The sequence below is a fragment of the Grus americana genome, chromosome 20, assembly GCF_028858705.1.
Source record: "Grus americana isolate bGruAme1 chromosome 20, bGruAme1.mat, whole genome shotgun sequence".
In the NCBI taxonomy this organism is placed as follows: Eukaryota; Metazoa; Chordata; class Aves; order Gruiformes; family Gruidae; genus Grus; species Grus americana.
The window spans coordinates 10089788-10108516 of NC_072871.1; the positions used below are offsets into that span (position 1 = coordinate 10089788).

The window sequence follows — 18729 nt, forward strand, 5'->3', positions numbered from 1 at the left end:
TTGGCAGCGGAGGATGGACACGAAGGGCGGGACACTGCCATGCACATGCCCGGCGTGCTGTCTATCCCAAATAACGCCCAAATCGGAGCGGTGACTCCCGGTCCGGTAGCCGGAGGGGGCCCACGGCTTGGCCGATGGCTGCTTCAGACCAGCTTCACCCCTGGGTGCATAAAATCCCACCCCTGACGGCTCCTCCAGCCACATAAACCTGTGCATGTCCCCTTCAGCTGCACACAACCATGCCTATCGCCTGCCTGCACCTACACCGAGCCAGGCACCTACACCGAGCCGGGCACCTACACTGAGCCGTGCGCTACACTGAGCTGTGCACCTACACCGAGCTGTGCACCTACACCGGGCTGTGCACCTACACCGAGCCGTGCACCTACACCGAGCCGTGCACCTACACCGAGCTGTGCACCTACACTGAGCTGTGCACCTACACTGAGCCGTGCACCTACACCGAGCTGTGCACCTACACTGGGCTGTGCACCTACACTGGGCTGTGCACCTACACCGAGCTGTGCACCTACACCGAGCCGGGCACCTACACTGAGCCGTGCGCTGCACTGAGCCGGGCACCTACACCGAGCTGTGCGCTACACCGAGCCATGCACCTACACCGAGCCGGGCACCTACACCGAGCCGTGCGCTACGCCGAGCCGGGCACTACACCGAGCCGGGCACCTACACCGAGCCGGGCACCTACACCGAGCTGTGCACATTGCTTTCAGGCAGGGAGGTGCCTGACACAAACCAGCTCGTCCCCTGAGAGGGTCCCAGTGGCACAGGGGTCCCCGGGGACACGGGCACAGGGTGCCCTGGCACAGGGACCCAGCCCCGGCTCCGTGTCGGGCAGCGATCGCGGCTCAGTCACTGCGCGAGCGGCTTCGTTCTGTGAAAACATTTAAGATCTTTTGCTGCCGCTGATTTATTTTTTTTTATTGTTATTATTATTCAGAACCGCAATATGCTGCTCATATACTCTGGGTAATTTACTTTTCTAATCAAATTGATTTCCATTCAAATGAATTCTCTTGTCCATCTCTATTCCAGTAATGTTATTTTAAGCATAAGCTGTGTCTTGGTACAAATGTATAATCAAACGGGTAGATGCAGAGGGCATTGTGGTACTTCATGGTGAATCAAATAGAAGTGAAATTATAGAAGCTTTTAGGTGCAATAATTTATGTATTGTAACTTCTGGTTGGGCCCAGCGAGTGAGATTACATTCCCCTCCTGGATTTATCTGTCGTCTTGGTTTGTGGCTCGGCATTTCTTCCTTTTTTTTTTTTTTTTTCCCCGTTATGTCCTTGTGTTGAATTAGACTGATCTAATTCCTGTCCCAGGGGGAGCAGAGCTCCGGGGGGGATGAGGCTGGGCGAGGGCTGCCGGCCCTGCGGGACCCTGCCCCACCCGCAAGGACTGGCTCCCACCACCGCGGATTTGGGGTGCCGTCATTGCCCCCAGCCCAGCCCCAGCGCAGGCAGCATCACCCGGGGCCAAAAAAAAAAAATCAAGCGCCCGGCTCACTTAGCCACCCTCCCGCAGCGCATCCCCCCGTTAGCTGCTCGGGGAGCCGCCGCACATTAATTACCCTCGTGCCGGTGGCGGCTTTCCTGCAGGAACGTGTTAATTGCTGCCGCTGGCTGTCGCCGTCCTGGCGCGACCCCGAGGACGTGGCCAGCCGCCACGCTCGCACTCCAACCCATCCCTGTCACCCCCTCCCCATTCCTTCACCAAACCCGGGGCATTATCGTTACTATTTTTATTATTACTCTTAAGCTACCGTACAATAACACTCCGAAGATTCTCCCTGCGGCACTGCTTGCTGGGGCTGATTTATGTGCCGGTGGCAATCTTAATTCAGCGCCGGTGCACCCAAGTCAGCACCGCAGAGCAAGGCGGGCACGACGGCGTGCGTTGGGAATGATGCAGTTCCTACCCTTCACCCTTTATTTGTATTTTCTGTCCTGCACGATATATATCAGCCATCACCAGTGCTGGAGTGCCGCTCCACAGTCTATTATAAAATGGCTTGGTGCAAAAGATGCATATAAATAAGAGAAGCCGTGAAGTGTTCCTCAGCCGCTGGTGCAGGGCGCGCTCGCAGCGGTGATTTATAGCATCTGCTCGATGGGCCTCTCTGACATAAATCTCACACTTCATTCACATGTACGGAGTTAGGGAGAGGGAGCAGCGGCACCCCCAGCACCCATGGGTGCACGCCATCCCCACTGTCTCTCCCTGTGCCACGCTCCTGGCAGCGGTGTCGGGGAAAGGGAGGTGAGCTGGGACGGATCCAGCCGTACCCGGTGTCTCGGCTCTGCCCAGCCCAGCTCTTGCTCCCTCTTTCCCATGGGGCTGAGAACATGGATGGTGCTGGGCTCATGCAGGACCTCAGTGCTGGTGGAGCAGCGTGGTGTTGGGATACTGCAGCCCCCACTGTCTGCTGGCCACCCACCAGCATCCCCCGGCTGCAAAGGCAATGGCCAACACCTTCTGCAAGGACCAACACCTGCAATGGCCAACACCTTCTGCAATGGCCAACACCTTCCGCAAGGACCAACACCTTCCGCAGTGGCCAACACCTTCTGCAATGGCCAACACCTTCTGCAAGGACCAACACCTGCAATGGCCAACACCTTCTGCAATGGCCAACACCTTCTGCAATGGCCAACACCTTCTGCAGTGGCCAACACCTTCTGCAAGGACCAACACCTTCCGCAAGGACCAACACCTTCTGCAATGGCCAACACCTTCTGCAGTGGCCAACACCTTCTGCAAGGACCAACACCTTCTGCAGTGGCCAATGCCATTTGCAATGGCCAACACTGTCAGCACTGGCCAAGGTGGGTACTCCTGGGTACTCCTGCCCGGGGCTGTGCTGCTCCCTGGCCCTCCCGGACACGGTCCTGGCCAGCTGCTTTCAGAGCCTCCTGCTTTCCCCTCCCTCCAGCTCACATTTCGGGACCCCTTCGGCACCCAGCAGCACGTTCCTGGCCCTTTCGGCTCGGCCGTGTTTGGCTGCAGCTGGGCGGCCTCACGTCCCGCGTTGCAGTGGGTGCTGAGCTCCCCTTCGCCCTCCTGGGGTCCCCATCATCAGGAGCTGGTGCAGAGCAGAGCTGGAAAAGATAAACTATCAAAATATCAAAAAGCAGCCTAAATCTGCAGCCCAGTGGGGATTACAACAAACGGAAGAGCTTTCACTCAGTTTGGGCTTTTTTCCCGGGAGGAGGAGGAGGAGGAGGAGGGAGCCGCTGGGCACCGCGAGGGACCTGGCTGTATTTTCCCCGCCGGCCACGCAGGGGGTGCGGTGTCCCTGCCGCCCCGGGGCTGGCTGTGTCCCTGGGGGCTGCAGCGGGGACAACCTGCACCCAGGGCAGCCCTGAGACACCCCCGGGGCCAAAAACCAGCCGAGGTGGAGGTAAAGAGCCAAATTCAGAGAGTTTGAGTGGGTGCGGTGCTCTGGCGTCTCTTCTGCCGGAGCAGATCCCGAGAAAATGAAGAGGGGTCAAGTCTTGAAAACTCAAGAGTTACCTCTGGGGAATCAGCTGCGATCCCAGCCAGCACCAAAAGCGCTCATCTTTTAATGCCCTGGGGAAGAGTGCACCCATGGGTGCACCCATCGCCCCGTGGCTCAGCCTCCTCCCTCTCACCCGGAGGGTGCTGCCGCAATCACGGCCCCGCACCGGACAGAGGGGGACCGGCCGTTTTATAACAACGGCAACAAAAATAGTGACATTAACACGAAGAAAAAAAAAAAAACAAACCCCTTTCTCCGTCCGCCCCGCGTTTGCTCCACCGGTTTCCCCGCACGCCGTGCCGGCCACTCTCGGCTGCCGCAGTGCGAGGGACGTTACGGCGCGGTCCTGTGCCCCCCCCCCCCCGCGCTCCTTCTCTCTGCACATTTCTACAGCAACGTCGTTTACTTGGTTAAATAACTCATTTATCTTTTTATACTCTCTGCAGATCATAATACACCCACTCTGACAATACCGCACACCAAAGACCTAATTTTAGAAATGGTGTTTATAAGTAATCAGTTTGAAATATTGGAGCGGTCGTGTGATGGTTTTTTTTCTGAAATACTGACGTTTGCAAGAAAGCTGCTCATAAGGAAAATTCTGATTATAACAACTCATTTAGAATAAATCAGTTTGAAATGGTTTATATAACACGGCGGTATGTGCCGTGCACGAGCATCCAAGTTTCTGTGTTTTTCCTTTCAGTGAGATGAGATTAAATGAAACCCCAAATGCAAGTGGTTTTGGGCACTTTTTTTTTCTTTTTTTTTTTCTCCTAAGCAGAGGAAATGTAGCTTCTCAGCAATTTTATGGCCAATTGGGTTGGGGAAAAAAAAAAAAGACTAAAATTACGGAGAGCAGAATTACCACCCTTGCAGCCAGCCCTGCTCCCGGCCGCCCCGACGCCCCCAGCCCTCCCTTCCAGCTTGGGGGGGTCCCTTGCACCCCGCTCCGCCCGCCCTGCAAGGGCACCTCGGGCTCTTTGGGTTTGCCGGGGGCTTTGCAACCCTCTTCCCCCCCTCCCCATCCCAAAGACAACGTCAACCCTCACAACAACCCCATCCCGGAGCAGGGCTGGGGAGCATCCTCCACGTCCACGTCGGTGCCTCGGACCCCCCCCCCGGCAGCACGGAGCATCCTCATCCTGCGCCGAGGCCTGGCAAACTCATCACAGGAGTCTGTGGGGCTGGGTGCTGACTCCCACCCTGGAAGCGGGGCTGCCCAGCGGGGGTGTGGGGGGAGCCGGCTGGCAGAGCTGCCCCCGACAGAATCATTTACCTGCCTGTATTTTCGGAGCCCGGTTAAGGTTTTCCCCTGATGAAGAGGCAGAAAGGGCTCAGCGGAGCGGGGCGGCGGCGGGTCGGGCTGACGCTGCATCCTCCCTCCTCGGCCCTGCTCCCTGGCCAGGCGCCCGAGCGCCAATTCGGGGGGCTGTGAAGTCAATTTGAAAAAAATACTAATAAATAAAGTGAGCGCAGGAAGGAGAAGGAGAGAACGTGTGAAGCGTCCAGGAAAAAAAAAGCCCGAAGACGCCCAAGCCAGCTCAGGTGAGGTGGGGGGAGAGCCCAGGGCAGACACCTCCAAAAACCCCAAAATTTGGGCAAAACCATTCAGTTGGCCAAGGTTGGGGTTCGTCCCGCACCCCGAAGTGGCGCCTGGTCCTTCGGGGCAGCGCGGGGACGCGGAGCCCCTTCAGCACCAATAACACCCGCTTCCGATCAGCAACACCCAGGACCCAGAAAGAAAGAAAACAGAGCAAAGAAAAGCTTTTAATTGTAATTTACTTTATTATTTTGTAAATGTGAATTTTACAAAGCGTTTTACAATTAATGATCACATTGAGGTTTGTTTTTTTTTTTTTTAAATGGATTTTTCATCATATGAAAACAGCTATGAGCACAGTTCCAACTCGGGGGGGTCTTAATCTTTTCTCTCTCTTTTTTTTTTTTTTTTTAGTTACTGATATATCATGTCAGCCATGGCTACAAAATAACAGTCTTAACTATACAGAGTAAGAGCACATAAATACTAGTGAATAATGCACGATAAAAAAAAAAAAAAAAGAAGCTAGCATCGTTCGTGGCTGAGACAGTTGAGGAACATAATTCAGTGGTACTGTGAGATTTCCTTACAGCACAGAAAGTATTTTTAACAGTCATGAATTACAGTACTACTTAATACCCTATGAAGACGCTTTAAAAACAACCTTGTACTTTAAGTCCTTTTTTCCCAAACATTCTGTCCAAAGGATTAATGTTCTATTTGAATCAAGTGCCATCCAAATGTTCAAGTCAAAAATATTTATACATTTATACTCAGTTGTTTTATTTATTTATTATTTATTTATTTATTTTTGTCTGCTAAAAATAGTATTGCAAGTTTTGGCTTTTACCTTGACATAAAAATCACAATTTTGTGTGCAAAACGCTTAACAGTGGAAGAAACTCATCGGAGGCGTTGAGGGGTTTCCAATGTGAGTGCGTTAGACGTCAGCCCCCCACCCCTGGGGAGCGGGGCCGAGGGGGGTAGGGGGGGGTCCCCCCGTTCCCTTCCCTCCCACCCCGCCGGCTCCCGGTGCCAGGCAGCACGCTCGGGGCTCGCTGGTTGCCGGCACGGCCGGTGCGGCCGGCGGGAACGCTCGGAAGGGCAGTTGACGCCCGAGATGGCCGCGGGCCGGCAACGTGGCGGCGGGGGTTCACTGCCGGGGCTCCTCTGGGTCGTGCCCCCCTCCCCATTATCGGGGCGTACGCCCCCTCCCCACTCGCGATTTCCAGAAAACCAAGCGATCTCAGCAAAACCCCGGGGGCGAGGGGCTGAGGGGAGGCGGCAGCCCCCTGCACAGCACCGCGGCCAGGATGCTCCGCTCCCCTCCAACGCCGGTTAAGCCATGGGCGATTCCAGTTTTGGGGGGGCTGGGTCGGGTTGAACCCCTCCCTGGGCCGGAGGAGGGGAACCCCGGTGCCTGCCACCCGCGACCGGGCTCCCCGGCACCCCTGGGGGGGATTTCTAGGGTGAAACCACAGTTAAAGAATTAAACCATCAAGATGGCAAAAAGGACCCGCTCCCCATCTTCTGCCGGCAACGCGGCAACACCGTCCCCGTCCCTCCTGCCGAGCCTGCGCCGGCGTCGCCGCGACCAGCGTGGAAGGGTCACGGGCCCGTTGGGACACCGGGGGGGTCACCGTGACCCCCGGCCAAAGCTGGACCCGCGGGACGCCGAGCGGTGGGACCGCGGTGCGGCAGAAGGTCATGCAGCCCTTCCGCAAAGCAGCAGCTCTGGGGATGGTGTTAATTGGCGCTAACGAGGAGGAGAGGGGCTGGCTTCTACACTATATGGCAGCTGCAGGTAACTTGTATGCTTACACTCCGTTTTCTTTAAAGGTGCTTGGTATAACTTTAGATATATAATATACATGTAATATTGCTAATAGTCAAGCATAAGAATAAAGGTGCAGACATACCATAAATACTGATGCTTTGATTTTACACTATCAGACCTAGATGAATGCAGTTTCCTATTCACATTATAAAGCAGCCCCAAATTCTATAATTTAAAATAGTGTCGTAAACAAAGAGGAGGAAGGAGTCGGTTATGATCTGATCTTCTTAGTCTGTTTTCCTTGGAAAAAAATGATCAAAAAATTCTAAGGCACTCAGGAAAGCCGCATACAATCGATGGACTGCTCTGTTCCCACCTTACATTCAGTATTTTAAAGGGGTTGCTTTTTTTTTGTGGTTTTTTTTTGGTTTTTTTTTTTGTTTTCAGAAGAATACAATCATTACCATATAACATTTTCAAACATATCATTAATCCTCCACACACAGGAAACATTAGTGCAAAATGCTTGCCCTCATCTACCAGATAAGGAAAAACCCATCACCCTTCACATTTTAGAAGTTTGCCTTCCTAATAATAATAATTAATAAAACAAACAAACCCAAATCAAACAAAAAAAAAAAAAAGGAAAGAAAAAAAAAAGAAAGGAAAAAACCCCAAAAATATACAGGAAGTTGTGCTAGGTATAAAAATATATATTTTCACTGTGCAACTTGACTCTCTTCAGACTCTCTGTCCTAAGCCATTCAAGTACTTCTGCTGCTGCCCCCCGGGGTGGCCCCCCCGGCCAGGGCCGTCTCTCTGGGCGCGGGTTTGGTCCAGAATTAATACCTAATTAATACCTACAGCCAAGTGCGAACCCCGGCTGGAGGGCTCGGCCTGCTCGCCAAACCCCAGCAAGTGCCAAAAAGGAGGAGGAATCCTTCGCAGTATCCTTAGAACATGTATAGATATATAGATATATATGTGCACAGGCACACCCACGCATCCGCGCACAGACACACGCACAAGGGACGACTTCTGATCTCCAGCGCCCGGACCCGCTCTCCCGGCTTGCCTCAAACTTTTGGCAAACCCAAACTTTTGGGGAGGTGAAGAGGGATCGGGGGGGGGGGGTGTTGTCCTCGGCCAAACCTGACCACCCCCCCCCTCCGAGCGCCGCCAGCCCGGCCGAGCTGCCCCGGAGCTGGTCCCCCAGCAGCCGCTCCCGGGGGGACGGGGACACCCCCAGGGCCAAGGGAGCTGGGGCGCTCGCTCTCCTCGGGGGCGGCTGGCTGGGGAAGCGGCTCACCCCAAACTCAGCCCTCTGGTCCCCCCGCTCAGCTTTGTCCTCCTCCCACGGTGCCGCCGGGCAGGGGACGAGCTCCGGGCTTCGGCAAGAGTGCGAGTTTCGTTTGCCGACGTGGGTAAAGTGCAAATAGAGCCCCCGGCCGCGCTCGTCCCTGCTCCCCAAAACCGGGCTCACCGCACCGGCCGCCCCCCCAATCCGCTGCGGCACGGCACCCAGGCCGGGGCATCGCGGTCCTCCCAAGCCGTGCCAAAAACCCAGCGCGCTGTGCGAGACGTGGGGCAGAAACCACGCCGTCAGTGATTTTTTTTTTTTTTTTTTCCTCGGGGCAAGGAGCAGTGGAACAGGCGAAGCTCCGGACAGCTTTGTTATTACGATGCAAAAAACTGCTTCAAGTATCGAAGAAAACAAAACAAATGGCCAAAAGTTGGGTTATCCTCTGCCCCCTCCCCCTTTCCCAATGGAAATACAAAGAAGGAAGAAAACCCTGAGCAAAGCGCCGTCTGGATTGAGGAACCAAAGCAGGAAAGAAAAGAAGAGCACGGCCACCGAAGGGCCCCTCGGTGCACCTCGCCCCTGTTCATAGTCCCAAACTCGTTAAAGAACAAGCTGCAAATAGCATTAAAGCAGGCTGTTTAGTCACAGTAAAAATAATAATTAAAAAAGAAAAGAAAAAGAGCCATACTTGGCTTTCACGTCACTGCCCCCATCCCTTGGGGGCACCCCGGCCTCAGCACCCCCGCGGGCGCCTGGCATCCCCCTGCCCGCACCCAGCCTGGCAGCACCCTGGGCGATGCTGCGGCGACCGGGGACGGGCAGCGACTGCACCCTGCGGGAGCCGGGTCTGCACGAAGGATTGGGGTCACTTTGGGGGGTTTCTACGGGCAGAGCCGACGCAGGCAGGAGGCGGCGTGCGGGGGCTGAGCTTGTACCCGCTGCCTGGCCAGGCTCCAGGGGCACCTGCGGGTCCCATCCTGCACCACCCAGCCGGGGCCACCAAAGCCAACACAGCCCGGGGACGTCAGCTTTCAACAGAAAACCCCCAGGAAGTAACTCACACTGGGCTTTTCACCAGAAGGGCCTGTCCGGAGCGTTAGCAAGAGGCGAAACGCTTCCTTCTCCCCAAAACCTCTTTACAGAAGGGCACAAAGCGGATTTATTTTTTCCTTAAACTTTTTTGCATCCAATACACTCCCAATTATTAAAATCAGGAGAGCCCAGCCGGCCCCGCTCTGGCTCGGGTGCGGATGCTGCCAGGAGCCGACACTGAGAGCTCCCAGCTCCATGCCCTTCGGAGCGAGAACTCCGCAGCCCTTTGCGGGCAGCTGAGGGGGGCTACTCCCCCCCCAGGAGGTGGCCCTCAGACTCGGTTCGCCCTCCCGCACGCCCCGAGGCAGCGGGGTGCAGCGCGGTGACGCGAGCCCATTCGCCCGAGAAGCGGGTGACGTGAAGGTGCGAGCAAGGAGAAGCGAATGAAAAGGAATCGCTCGGAGGGAGAGAGAGAGAGAGAGAGAAACCAAACCCAAACCCCAGCCGTTTTGGGGAAAAAAAACCCGACAACAACCACGACACCAGCCAGGTTCTCCACCTGCATCCCACGCAGTCCTCCCGACACGTGCAAGCCTGAACTCCCACGGAACCATCCCTGCTCCGGGGAACCGGATAAAAATCCCCGAGACAATGGCACCGAGCCCCCGCCAGCCTCCGGCAGCGGCCGGGCACCGCGGCACCCAGCCCCGCAGCACCCACGGCAAGGGGCTCCCTCCGACACCAGAAGCCTTTAATGATTTCCCCCACCCTGTCCCACTTGGCTCGAGCCCTCCTGCTAGAGACAAACGTCGCCAGTCACAGCACCTGCACCCTAACGCACCTTGCTTTCCTGTTAAGTGACGGTAAAACTTTCTTTAGAGGACAAGGTTAACGATGGCTTTACTTCTGAGCTGAGTAATGGATGGGGTGGTGATGATGGGGGGTGGTGGTGGTTGGGGGGGGGGGGTGGCTAGCTTTTCTCCTCCCCTTCTTAAAATTAAAAAAAAAAAAAAGAAAAGAAAAAAAAAAAGAATAAGCTACAATCTTATAGACTAACCTCAGGAATATCAAAAAAGGAGCCCAATATTTTTTTTTTTAAGTAGGTCGCCACAGACCTAGTCGTTTACAGTATAACGAATGCGATTATTTCCTTCATAAATTTTAAATACAAGCAGAATAAAAATCACATTTTTTTCAGGCAACAGTAGCAGTTCAGTAGGTAAGTGGCTTGATCACATTTTTTGTTTTGTATTAGTAATGCATGCAAGCAGCTTTAGTATTACAGATCCCTTATAGGTCACGAAACGTTTGCTCTCTTTATAAAGTCCCTCCGTAAGTACCATCTTGTCTTCTCACGGGAGTTTCGGGCCGGCTGGAGGAGCCCGAACCTTGTTCAAAAGGTTGCGGAGTGCTTTGGGTATCCGATGCCATAGCATCTGTGGCAGCTGCCTCCTGTATCACAGAGCCAGCCCCTTCGGCATCCTCGTTCTGTTCGAAGGACTGGTTGGATCCATTGCTCAGCTCTACGTTCACTGTGTTAGTTCTCAAGGCTACTATAGTTCCCGAATCGCTCCTCCTTTCTGCATAGATTCGCTGCTCAAAGACCTGAGCAGTGTTGGGCTGGAATTCAGGATCCAGGGGGACACTGTTTGTGGTGGAGCCCATGACCGTGCGGTACATCTCCATCCCTTCCGGCAGCATGGACTTAATCTTCGGCAGCCAGCGCTTGCGGACCCGGCGGGCGTTGGTGCACATATCGGCTGCTATAACATTCATCTCGCTTTCCTTAAAGCTCGGGGCAAAATTCTGACAATACACTGCAAAGACAGGGATACATACAGCTGAGGATTCAGAGAAAGCAATACGAAGGCGGCTGCGTGACCACAGCCTCTGCCCTGTCCTGGAGATCTGCCGCAAGACCCAGCACGGGCAGATGCCAGGGAGCGGAGGTTCACCCACGGGCCAGAGCTCTCGCAAGGAGAGACTTACAGACGAGGTCTCCTCAGCTCGAGACAGGCACAACCAACAAGAGAGAAAACCAGAAGGCATAAAAACCCCAGGCGGCACGGGGAAGGGGGCTGGAGAAGACCACTCACTCCCCGGGGACCCGGCGAGCCCCGGAGGCTCCAGCCTCCAGCCGGAGCGCAGCACCCACGGCCGCAGCACGCTGGATGGCCAAAAGCAGAGATGGACCCAGAAAGAGTCAACACAAACTCCTCACCAGTAGATCCATCACTGGCTCTTAAAACCACGGTGGTGCAGGCACAGCTGCGGGGATGGAAAACGCCGGAGCTGCTCCTGACCGAGCAGAGCAGATTGCCCAAAGGACCGTCCTCTGCCTGCCCTACACCTCGTGCCGGCCACCGCGGGGCCAGCCAGCGCCGCACGGACCTCTGGCCTGCCCAGGGTGGCCGCTCCAACATCCCACCACCACGTCATCCCACCACCACATCATCCCTCCCGCATCAGCTGGCACGGACCCTGCGGAAGCCCAGCAACGCCTCGACTGCCGCCCTGCTCCTCTACGGGGGCCAAGCACCTGACGTTATGGAGCAACATCATCACACCGCCATGGTGCGTCATTATCAACTAAAACTTGTGCACAGGGTATTCCTCTGTAAAATTTGGGCAGCTAGAAGTCATCTTATGCCCTGAAACATGACAGCGTGTCGTAGGCACTGCCACTGGGCAGCGATGCCTTTCCAACCCCTGAAACTCTCTGCAAGCCTCAGCAAGGACCAAGGCTGGAAGGTCCAGACCCAGGGCTCTCCGGGATGAAGCTGCTAACAGGGCAGCTGTCTCAGGAGAGCGCCATGCACAAGCTATGAGCAAGCACCAACGGCACAGTCTAGTGATTTTGTCTTTATGTGTTGAACATCTGCCATCTTAGCCCTTTTCTCCACATGCGGCAGATCTCAGAGGGTGGCTGGAAGGCCCCTGGAGTTCAGAACAGCAACAATTAGGGAAAGGAAAGATTTATCTTCCAAATCTTAAAAATAAAAAAATAATTTAAAAAAAAATTGCTTACAGTTTCATTTTCCAGTGCAATAATATTTACACAGAGATTTACTATCCAGAATCCAGCGAGGGTGAGAGGACACGTTGCTTTCCACTGTTTATCAAGCCCGCAGTAAACAGGCTTCGCTGCACTACCCCATCAGGGTTTCCTACGCCACCCAGGTCCTCACGCACCAGCGCGCACCTTTTGTCCCGCAGCACGCTCCTTCTACTCAAGGGCGACTGCAAGAGCCAAATACCGAACCATTGGCTTCTGGTGCCTGCCATAAATAAACAAACTACCTGGATGGAAGTGACAAACCTCTCCTTTTCTCGTACAAAGACCAGGCGCCGGGCAGAAACGTGGACGGGGAAGCAGGTAGTCCTGCACATCCCGGCCCTGGCTAACGTTAGGGCGCTGTGTAATCCCGCAAACGCGGGGGGGTCTTACCTGCGGGACAGCAGAAGGGCTGTGAAACAGCTGAACCTTTTGTACCCCCAGCTCCGAGACGGAGCTCAGCAGCTCTACAGACAGACCGACCCGACTCGCGGAGCCGCGCGGCACAACGCAGAACTTTGCGTGGAGCGCAGATGTTAAAAACAAAAGCTCCTGCTGCTTTATGCAGTCTTTTAAAAAGGCAATTATTTGCAGCAGGGCTCCCATTTTACGGTTTTGGATTTTTTTTTTTTAAAAAAAGAAGTTTACAAAATATATTCAAGGAAATAGAATCCCAGAGTGGTTTGGGTGGGAAGGGACCTCCCAGCCCATCTGGTTCCACCCCCCTGCCATGGGCAGGGACACCCTCCACCAGCCCAGGTTGCCCAAAGCCCCATCCAACCTGGCCTTGAACACTGCCAGGGAGCCAGGGGCAGCCACAGCTTCTCTGGGCACCCTGTGCCAGGGCCTCAGCCCCCTCACAGGGAAGGATTTCTGCCTCACATCCCATCTCCATCTCCCCTCCTGCAGCTTCAGGCCATTCCCCTTGGCCTGTCACTCCCTGCCCTTGGCACCAGCCCCTCTCCAGCTTTCCTGGAGCCCCTGCAGGGACTGGAAGGGGCTCTAAGGTCTCCCTGGAGCCTTCTCTTCTCCAGGCTGAACCAGCCCAACTCTCTCAGCCTGTCTCCATAGCAGAGCTGCTCCAGCCCTCAGACCATCACAGACTGCAAACCCCCCAGAAAGGCCACCAGCCAGACGTGGAGCAGACCCTCCCACGCTACCGGGGCTGAAGCAGCCAGCAGATTCCCTGATTCCCGGGGACACATTTACTGCTGAAGACCAACAGCCCCAAAAAGCACCGAAAAGCACGGCTGCTGTCAGGCACCGACACGGTCTGGGCACCGCGGGACAAGCACCTCCGAGAGATGCACCAAGGGTGTCTTTGGGAGATGGACTGGAGCTCTAGGCTCTGCTCCTGCATTTGGCAGAGCCCTGCACTCAGCTGAACCCGAATGGGAGCTGGAGCCCCAGGGCATAAAAGCCAGCCCACAGGGACGGCCTGTTTCAGTGGTACCAAGCTCTGAATGTTGCCAAAACCATAATTTCAATTTCCTTCTTAGAGCACCTATCAATAAAATAATTAACTGCAAAATCAGTGCTTTGAAATACAGTAAAAGTCAAATAGCAATAATGTTTTATATTAAGATACCACCAAACAAATAAAAAAAATATTGACGTCAGCCCCCTCAAAAATGATGCAAAATAAATTAATTTTCCTATAATCTAATTTCAACATATATAGTTCCCATATTACGCAACGGAGATGGCTTTCCCTGCTTAGGTTTGGGCTTTGCTCACGGCATGCTGTTCCAACAGAGCAGCAATAAATCTCTTTCCTTACATTTGACTGCATTAAGAACCCTGCTGTCCAGGGGCTTCCTGCTGGGATCGCTCGTGGAGGACCGGATTCCAGTTCCGCAGCTGTTGGCAAGCGTGTTCCTGCAAGAAAGGCAAAGGAAGATCCTTACACCGGGGAGTCCAGGGGACCACCGCTGCCTCGTCCTCTTCCCCGTAGGTCCTTACGGAGGCATCATCGCGCTACACGATTTTAAGGCAAGGAATTGGAAAACCTGGTGCTCGTGTTCAAGCATCATCGAGAAAAAGCACAGTGCAGCATACAGAGAGGATGAAGCGCTCACGACACGTTATCTGTTAACACGGTTAAAACACCGGAAAATAAACCGAATCTCTTGGGAGAGCGCAAAGAGCAAGAGGACGTACCGATCAAAGAAGGTGGCCAGAAGACGTCTCAGAAGGACCTTGTGTTTGACACCAGCACATAAGTGGCAATTCATCAGCTGCCCCCGGGTGATGTAAACACCTGAGCCTGGAAGGGCCGGAGAGGGAGAATTCAGAATTAAACCCTTGTCTCGCTGGCAGCATCGCCTCCGAGCCACCACCACACTGCTGCTCCTGCGCCAGTCGCCCTGACTCGGTGTGACACGGAGGGAGCGGGCGCTTCACGTGCTGCTACGAAAACCCGACAAGGAGAGCAGGAGTTTTTGGAAAAGCCTAGCAGGGATGGTTATCGCGGTCCGTCAGGGCCTCGGCAAGTCCCGGGTAATAATAATTCCTAATTTTATCCATACAGAAAGGAAGTCTATGGAAACGAAATGAAAGGACTCTTTTTTTTTTTTTTTTTTTTCCAAAGACACACAGTGCAAGGCTTTATTCTGTGATTTTATATGTACTGATCAGATTATTTATTCTTTCTGAAGGAAGAAAACCCCAATCCATTTGGCCTTTTCTTTTCTCAAGTGAAGGACTGTAGAACGTATAACTAGAAAGAAAGGAAAAAAACCCCGTCTAGCGCAGAAAAGGTACTCGGTTACACTACAGACCTGTTTCCAAAAACCCCAGCCCATCACCTCTTGATTCCCTGGAGAGCAGGGAATTTTCCTTGTAACGCACAGGAACTGCTGACTTTGAAATACCCTGCCTTTACGGATGTTCTCCAGCAGAACGCGGAGCCCCTGCCAAAGCGGCTTCACACGTCTAGGGGTTTGGCAGCGCTTTGTAGCAGGTTTCTTATCAAACACTTTGACTTTGCACGTAGCTCACACAGACCAAACCGTTGCAGCCTCAGCACTGGCATGCAGGGAGAGGTTAGCCTATTTTTCAAGCTTACCGTTACACGAGAGGGTTTTGGTATTTGCTTTTAATTAAGAATAAATAATGGGTTGTATCTGGATCCAGAATACGCTCTGTTCTCAAGATACAAAAGCATCTATTGGAGAAATGAAATTACCTCCTGGATTTCCAGGAAAGCCTACAGATGACTGTCCCTCATCTTCCGGACGAAGACAGAGCTGCAGAGCAGCCCACGCCGACGGGCTGCGCCGGGGCAGGCGCCCAGCACCTCCCCGAGCCCGACCCTCTCCCCAGGACAGGCAGCTGCCTGCACTTTCCCCGCTGCCGCGGGCAGCCCAGGCACCGGCTCTGCCCCAGAAAAGAGCAAGCGTCACTCCAGATGTGAGCGGTCCTGCTTCTCGCCATGCTCCACGCGCGGTACCTGTCCGTCAGATGTACTACGGTGACTGCAAGGCTTGCTGAAGACGCTCTCGGAGAGAGCTGCTGAAGTTTGCAGAATCAATTTTGGCACAAAAAATTGGAGACAAAAGGAAAATACTCTGAATGGAGAGTTGAGGAAAACTTTTGCTGCAGGATCCTCCCGCGTGCTCCGGGGTCAAGCTCTGCCCCAGGACTCGCCAGGCTGGAAACAGCAATTAGCTGCGGAGCCTTTCTTTGGCAGCGCTATTTTGAGAGATAAGCCATCAGAGGCAACACCAGACGCTACCGAGGGTAACTTCACTTTAATAAATACAAAATAACCGAGGCAGCCACTATCGGTTAGAGATATTAATCTACTTTTTTTCCAGATTGAAAAATGTAAATCAAGCAGAGCTGCCTCAAGCCAATTTGCAGCTCTCACTGTGAAAATAACCTGCACCACTTGATGGTTTTAAGAAGTCTCACATAAAATGTAAATGGGTACGAAATGAATATTCCAGATAGAAAATAAATACTTGTGGTTGTACGCTGTGTTACAGCGTGTGGTTTTACTCCTGCCTTCCGTCAAAGACCCATCCTTGATCTGACGGAAACCTTTCTGGGCATCCTCTGAAATCCACATTCCTTCTACAGACTGAAAATAAAATCATGCTACTCACCAAGAGATAAATGACCAGAAAGAAAAGGCAACTGATTTGGATTGACTGCACTGCCACGTGTCCTTTTTGTACTAAGGGCTTTACCGGTATTAATTAGAGCTCCTTGCCCGGGCAGCGGGTACGGGCAGTGGTGCAAAGATCGCTTCATCTAAACGTAGCTACGTCCAAGGGAAAAAACTTCACGACAGCACAAGCTACAAGCTGAGAGGACTACTGCAGCAAAGAGAAGCTGGGGGGAACTTATAAAAGCAGAATATAATTATTTAAACTGGAATTTGATCTGGACACCCCAATTAAACATCTGTTTTCTGCGCAGCACTCAGGTACCCGGGCTGCAGGCTGGCACGGTTACTGGATTTCACTCTTCATCCAGCTCTACGACACCAGCATCATTAAAAGCTGAACGGACCATCTTCCACCTCAAGTTGGCCATAAATCCTGCGCAGAGTAGTGAATTCTCCTGATATTGTAAATTCCCCCCCAAATGAAAATAAAGATAGAAGAAAGGACCAAACCCAATTCCTTCTCTTCCTTCCTACTGCAGCGTTTCATAGTAACACCCCCAATTTAAAAAAAGAAAAAAAACCAACACCTTTTACAGGTTTTTCAAAGCTTGCTTGCTGACACAAATTTTACCTCCATTGCTTTGTAAATCTTATAATGCAATGGGTTTTTTGGTTTGGTTTTTTTAGATCTGTGCATCTAAATCAAAACACAATTGCGATGCAGCCCACACCAATCAGGAAGAACACAAGCTGGAGAATTCAATTAAAATGCTAAATTAATTCAATTGAATAAATCCTGTTAATGACACATTTTTCTATCAGCAAATTAAAGGAAACTTAGAACTTTTTAAAAGATGATTGGCGATGAATAATCCAGAAAGACACAGCAAGGGCACACAGGATGTGCGACTCCAGCAACGGTACAAGATGAAGAACCCATTTCAAGGTGGCAAACATCCGTGATCCCAGGCATTCTCGAGCAAAGAAAAGCTGTCCCTTCCTTACCTGCAACGAGCTCAAGTTTTTCTCCAGGATCTCCCTCTGAGTAGAGTTTTGGGTGGCAACGGTACCCAATTTGACTGATAAGACTGGCTGGGAGAGCAACTAGATCCCGTCGTATGAGGACACAGGAGCGGTTCTCCAGTGGGATCTGCTCCGGCTTCTCTTGAGCAACTTAAAAATTAAAAGGGAAAACCATTAAAACAGTTTATTATGCAGGCACAACATTAACAGAAGGCCAGATTTTGACTTTTTCACGTAGCTCTTGGAAATATTCCTCCCTCCAGAAGCACCACCATTCGCCAGGGCTATCGGCCGCAGGGCAGATGCCACCTGACAGCAGGGAAAGATCCCTGGCTCTCCCCCACCACCCACCACAGGAGTCTTGTAGGCGTGTTCGGGTTCTGCAGAGGGATTCTTGGAATCTAATTACGCTTTAACTTTTCCTAAGTTAATCATTTATGAAAACGGGCAACTCTGCACAGCTGGCATCGTTCTAGAAACGCAGCATACGGAGCCGGCTTCCCCAAACACTCCCAGAAGAACGGCAGATGACTTCACCAGGGGTTTCTAAAACAGGCAATAAATTGCCCAAGTTTGATAAATACCTGCATCAGTTCCATAACTACTTCTCTCGATGTTTTTTTTTTTTCCTTCTGAAGTTAAAAGTCAGACTCTGCAGATACCCCCTGCACTGAGAAAGGTCACCATTACTCCTCCGAGGACGGTACCCACCAGCCACCTCCCGCAAGCTCCAACTCACCTCCTGAAGCACCTTCTCTTACTCTGCCTTTCGCAGGCTAACTTCTCCTCTCATTAACGAGAGACCCCCATCCAACAAGCCAAAAAATGTTATTAAGCTGTGGCTTCAAAACCAAATTACCAGGTTTTGCTGGGACACGGCCGTGGCTTCACTTCATGCCCTGACGTACCACCCCCGGAGCCCACCAGCAACCATTAACGTCGAAAAGCTGAAACTACCGAGCTGTACTACCAGCGCTGTGCAAGTCTGGGTCTTGCGGGCATACAGAGGATTCACTTTCTAAAGCACATTTACAGTGCAAGTCCACAGGTTTGCTTAAAATTACAATTTTTGACAGCAAAAGAGGCTGACACGGGTGTACATCAATCAACTCCAGCTGCGGTGGGACACGGTGGGAGCAGTTACAGTTCTGAACGGCAGCCCAGCTCTACAATGATCCATCTTTTTTCCCAAAACTGTTTGATAACGTGGCACATGCCACGCATAAAATCAAACCCAGCTCTGTGCTTCAATATCTGTGAATACAGAGAGAAGAAAAAAAAATCCCAGCAATTAGCGTTTCTGAACTCAAAACGTCTCCTACTCAAGAGGTGTCCTTTCCTGCGATTATTTCGGTG

At 52.7% G+C, this 18729-nt stretch overlaps 1 protein-coding gene across 7 annotated transcripts in view; it reads right to left on the bottom strand.

Annotated features, from left to right (window-relative positions):
* Nucleotides 1-5347: 5347 nt before the first annotated feature.
* Nucleotides 5348-18729, bottom strand: part of NACC2 (NACC family member 2) — a 66909-nt gene continuing 53527 nt past the window's right edge. For all 7 annotated transcript variants that reach the window (XM_054848501.1, XM_054848502.1, XM_054848499.1 and 4 more), the window contains 4 exons: nt 17356-17523; nt 14397-14502; nt 14017-14114; nt 5348-10998 (listed from right to left, as the gene is read on the bottom strand). In XM_054848501.1, the coding sequence (XP_054704476.1) occupies nt 10499-10998; nt 14017-14114; nt 14397-14502; nt 17356-17523 (872 nt within the window). In that variant the 3' untranslated portion in view covers nt 5348-10498. The remainder of the gene's footprint in view (nt 10999-14016; nt 14115-14396; nt 14503-17355; nt 17524-18729) is intronic.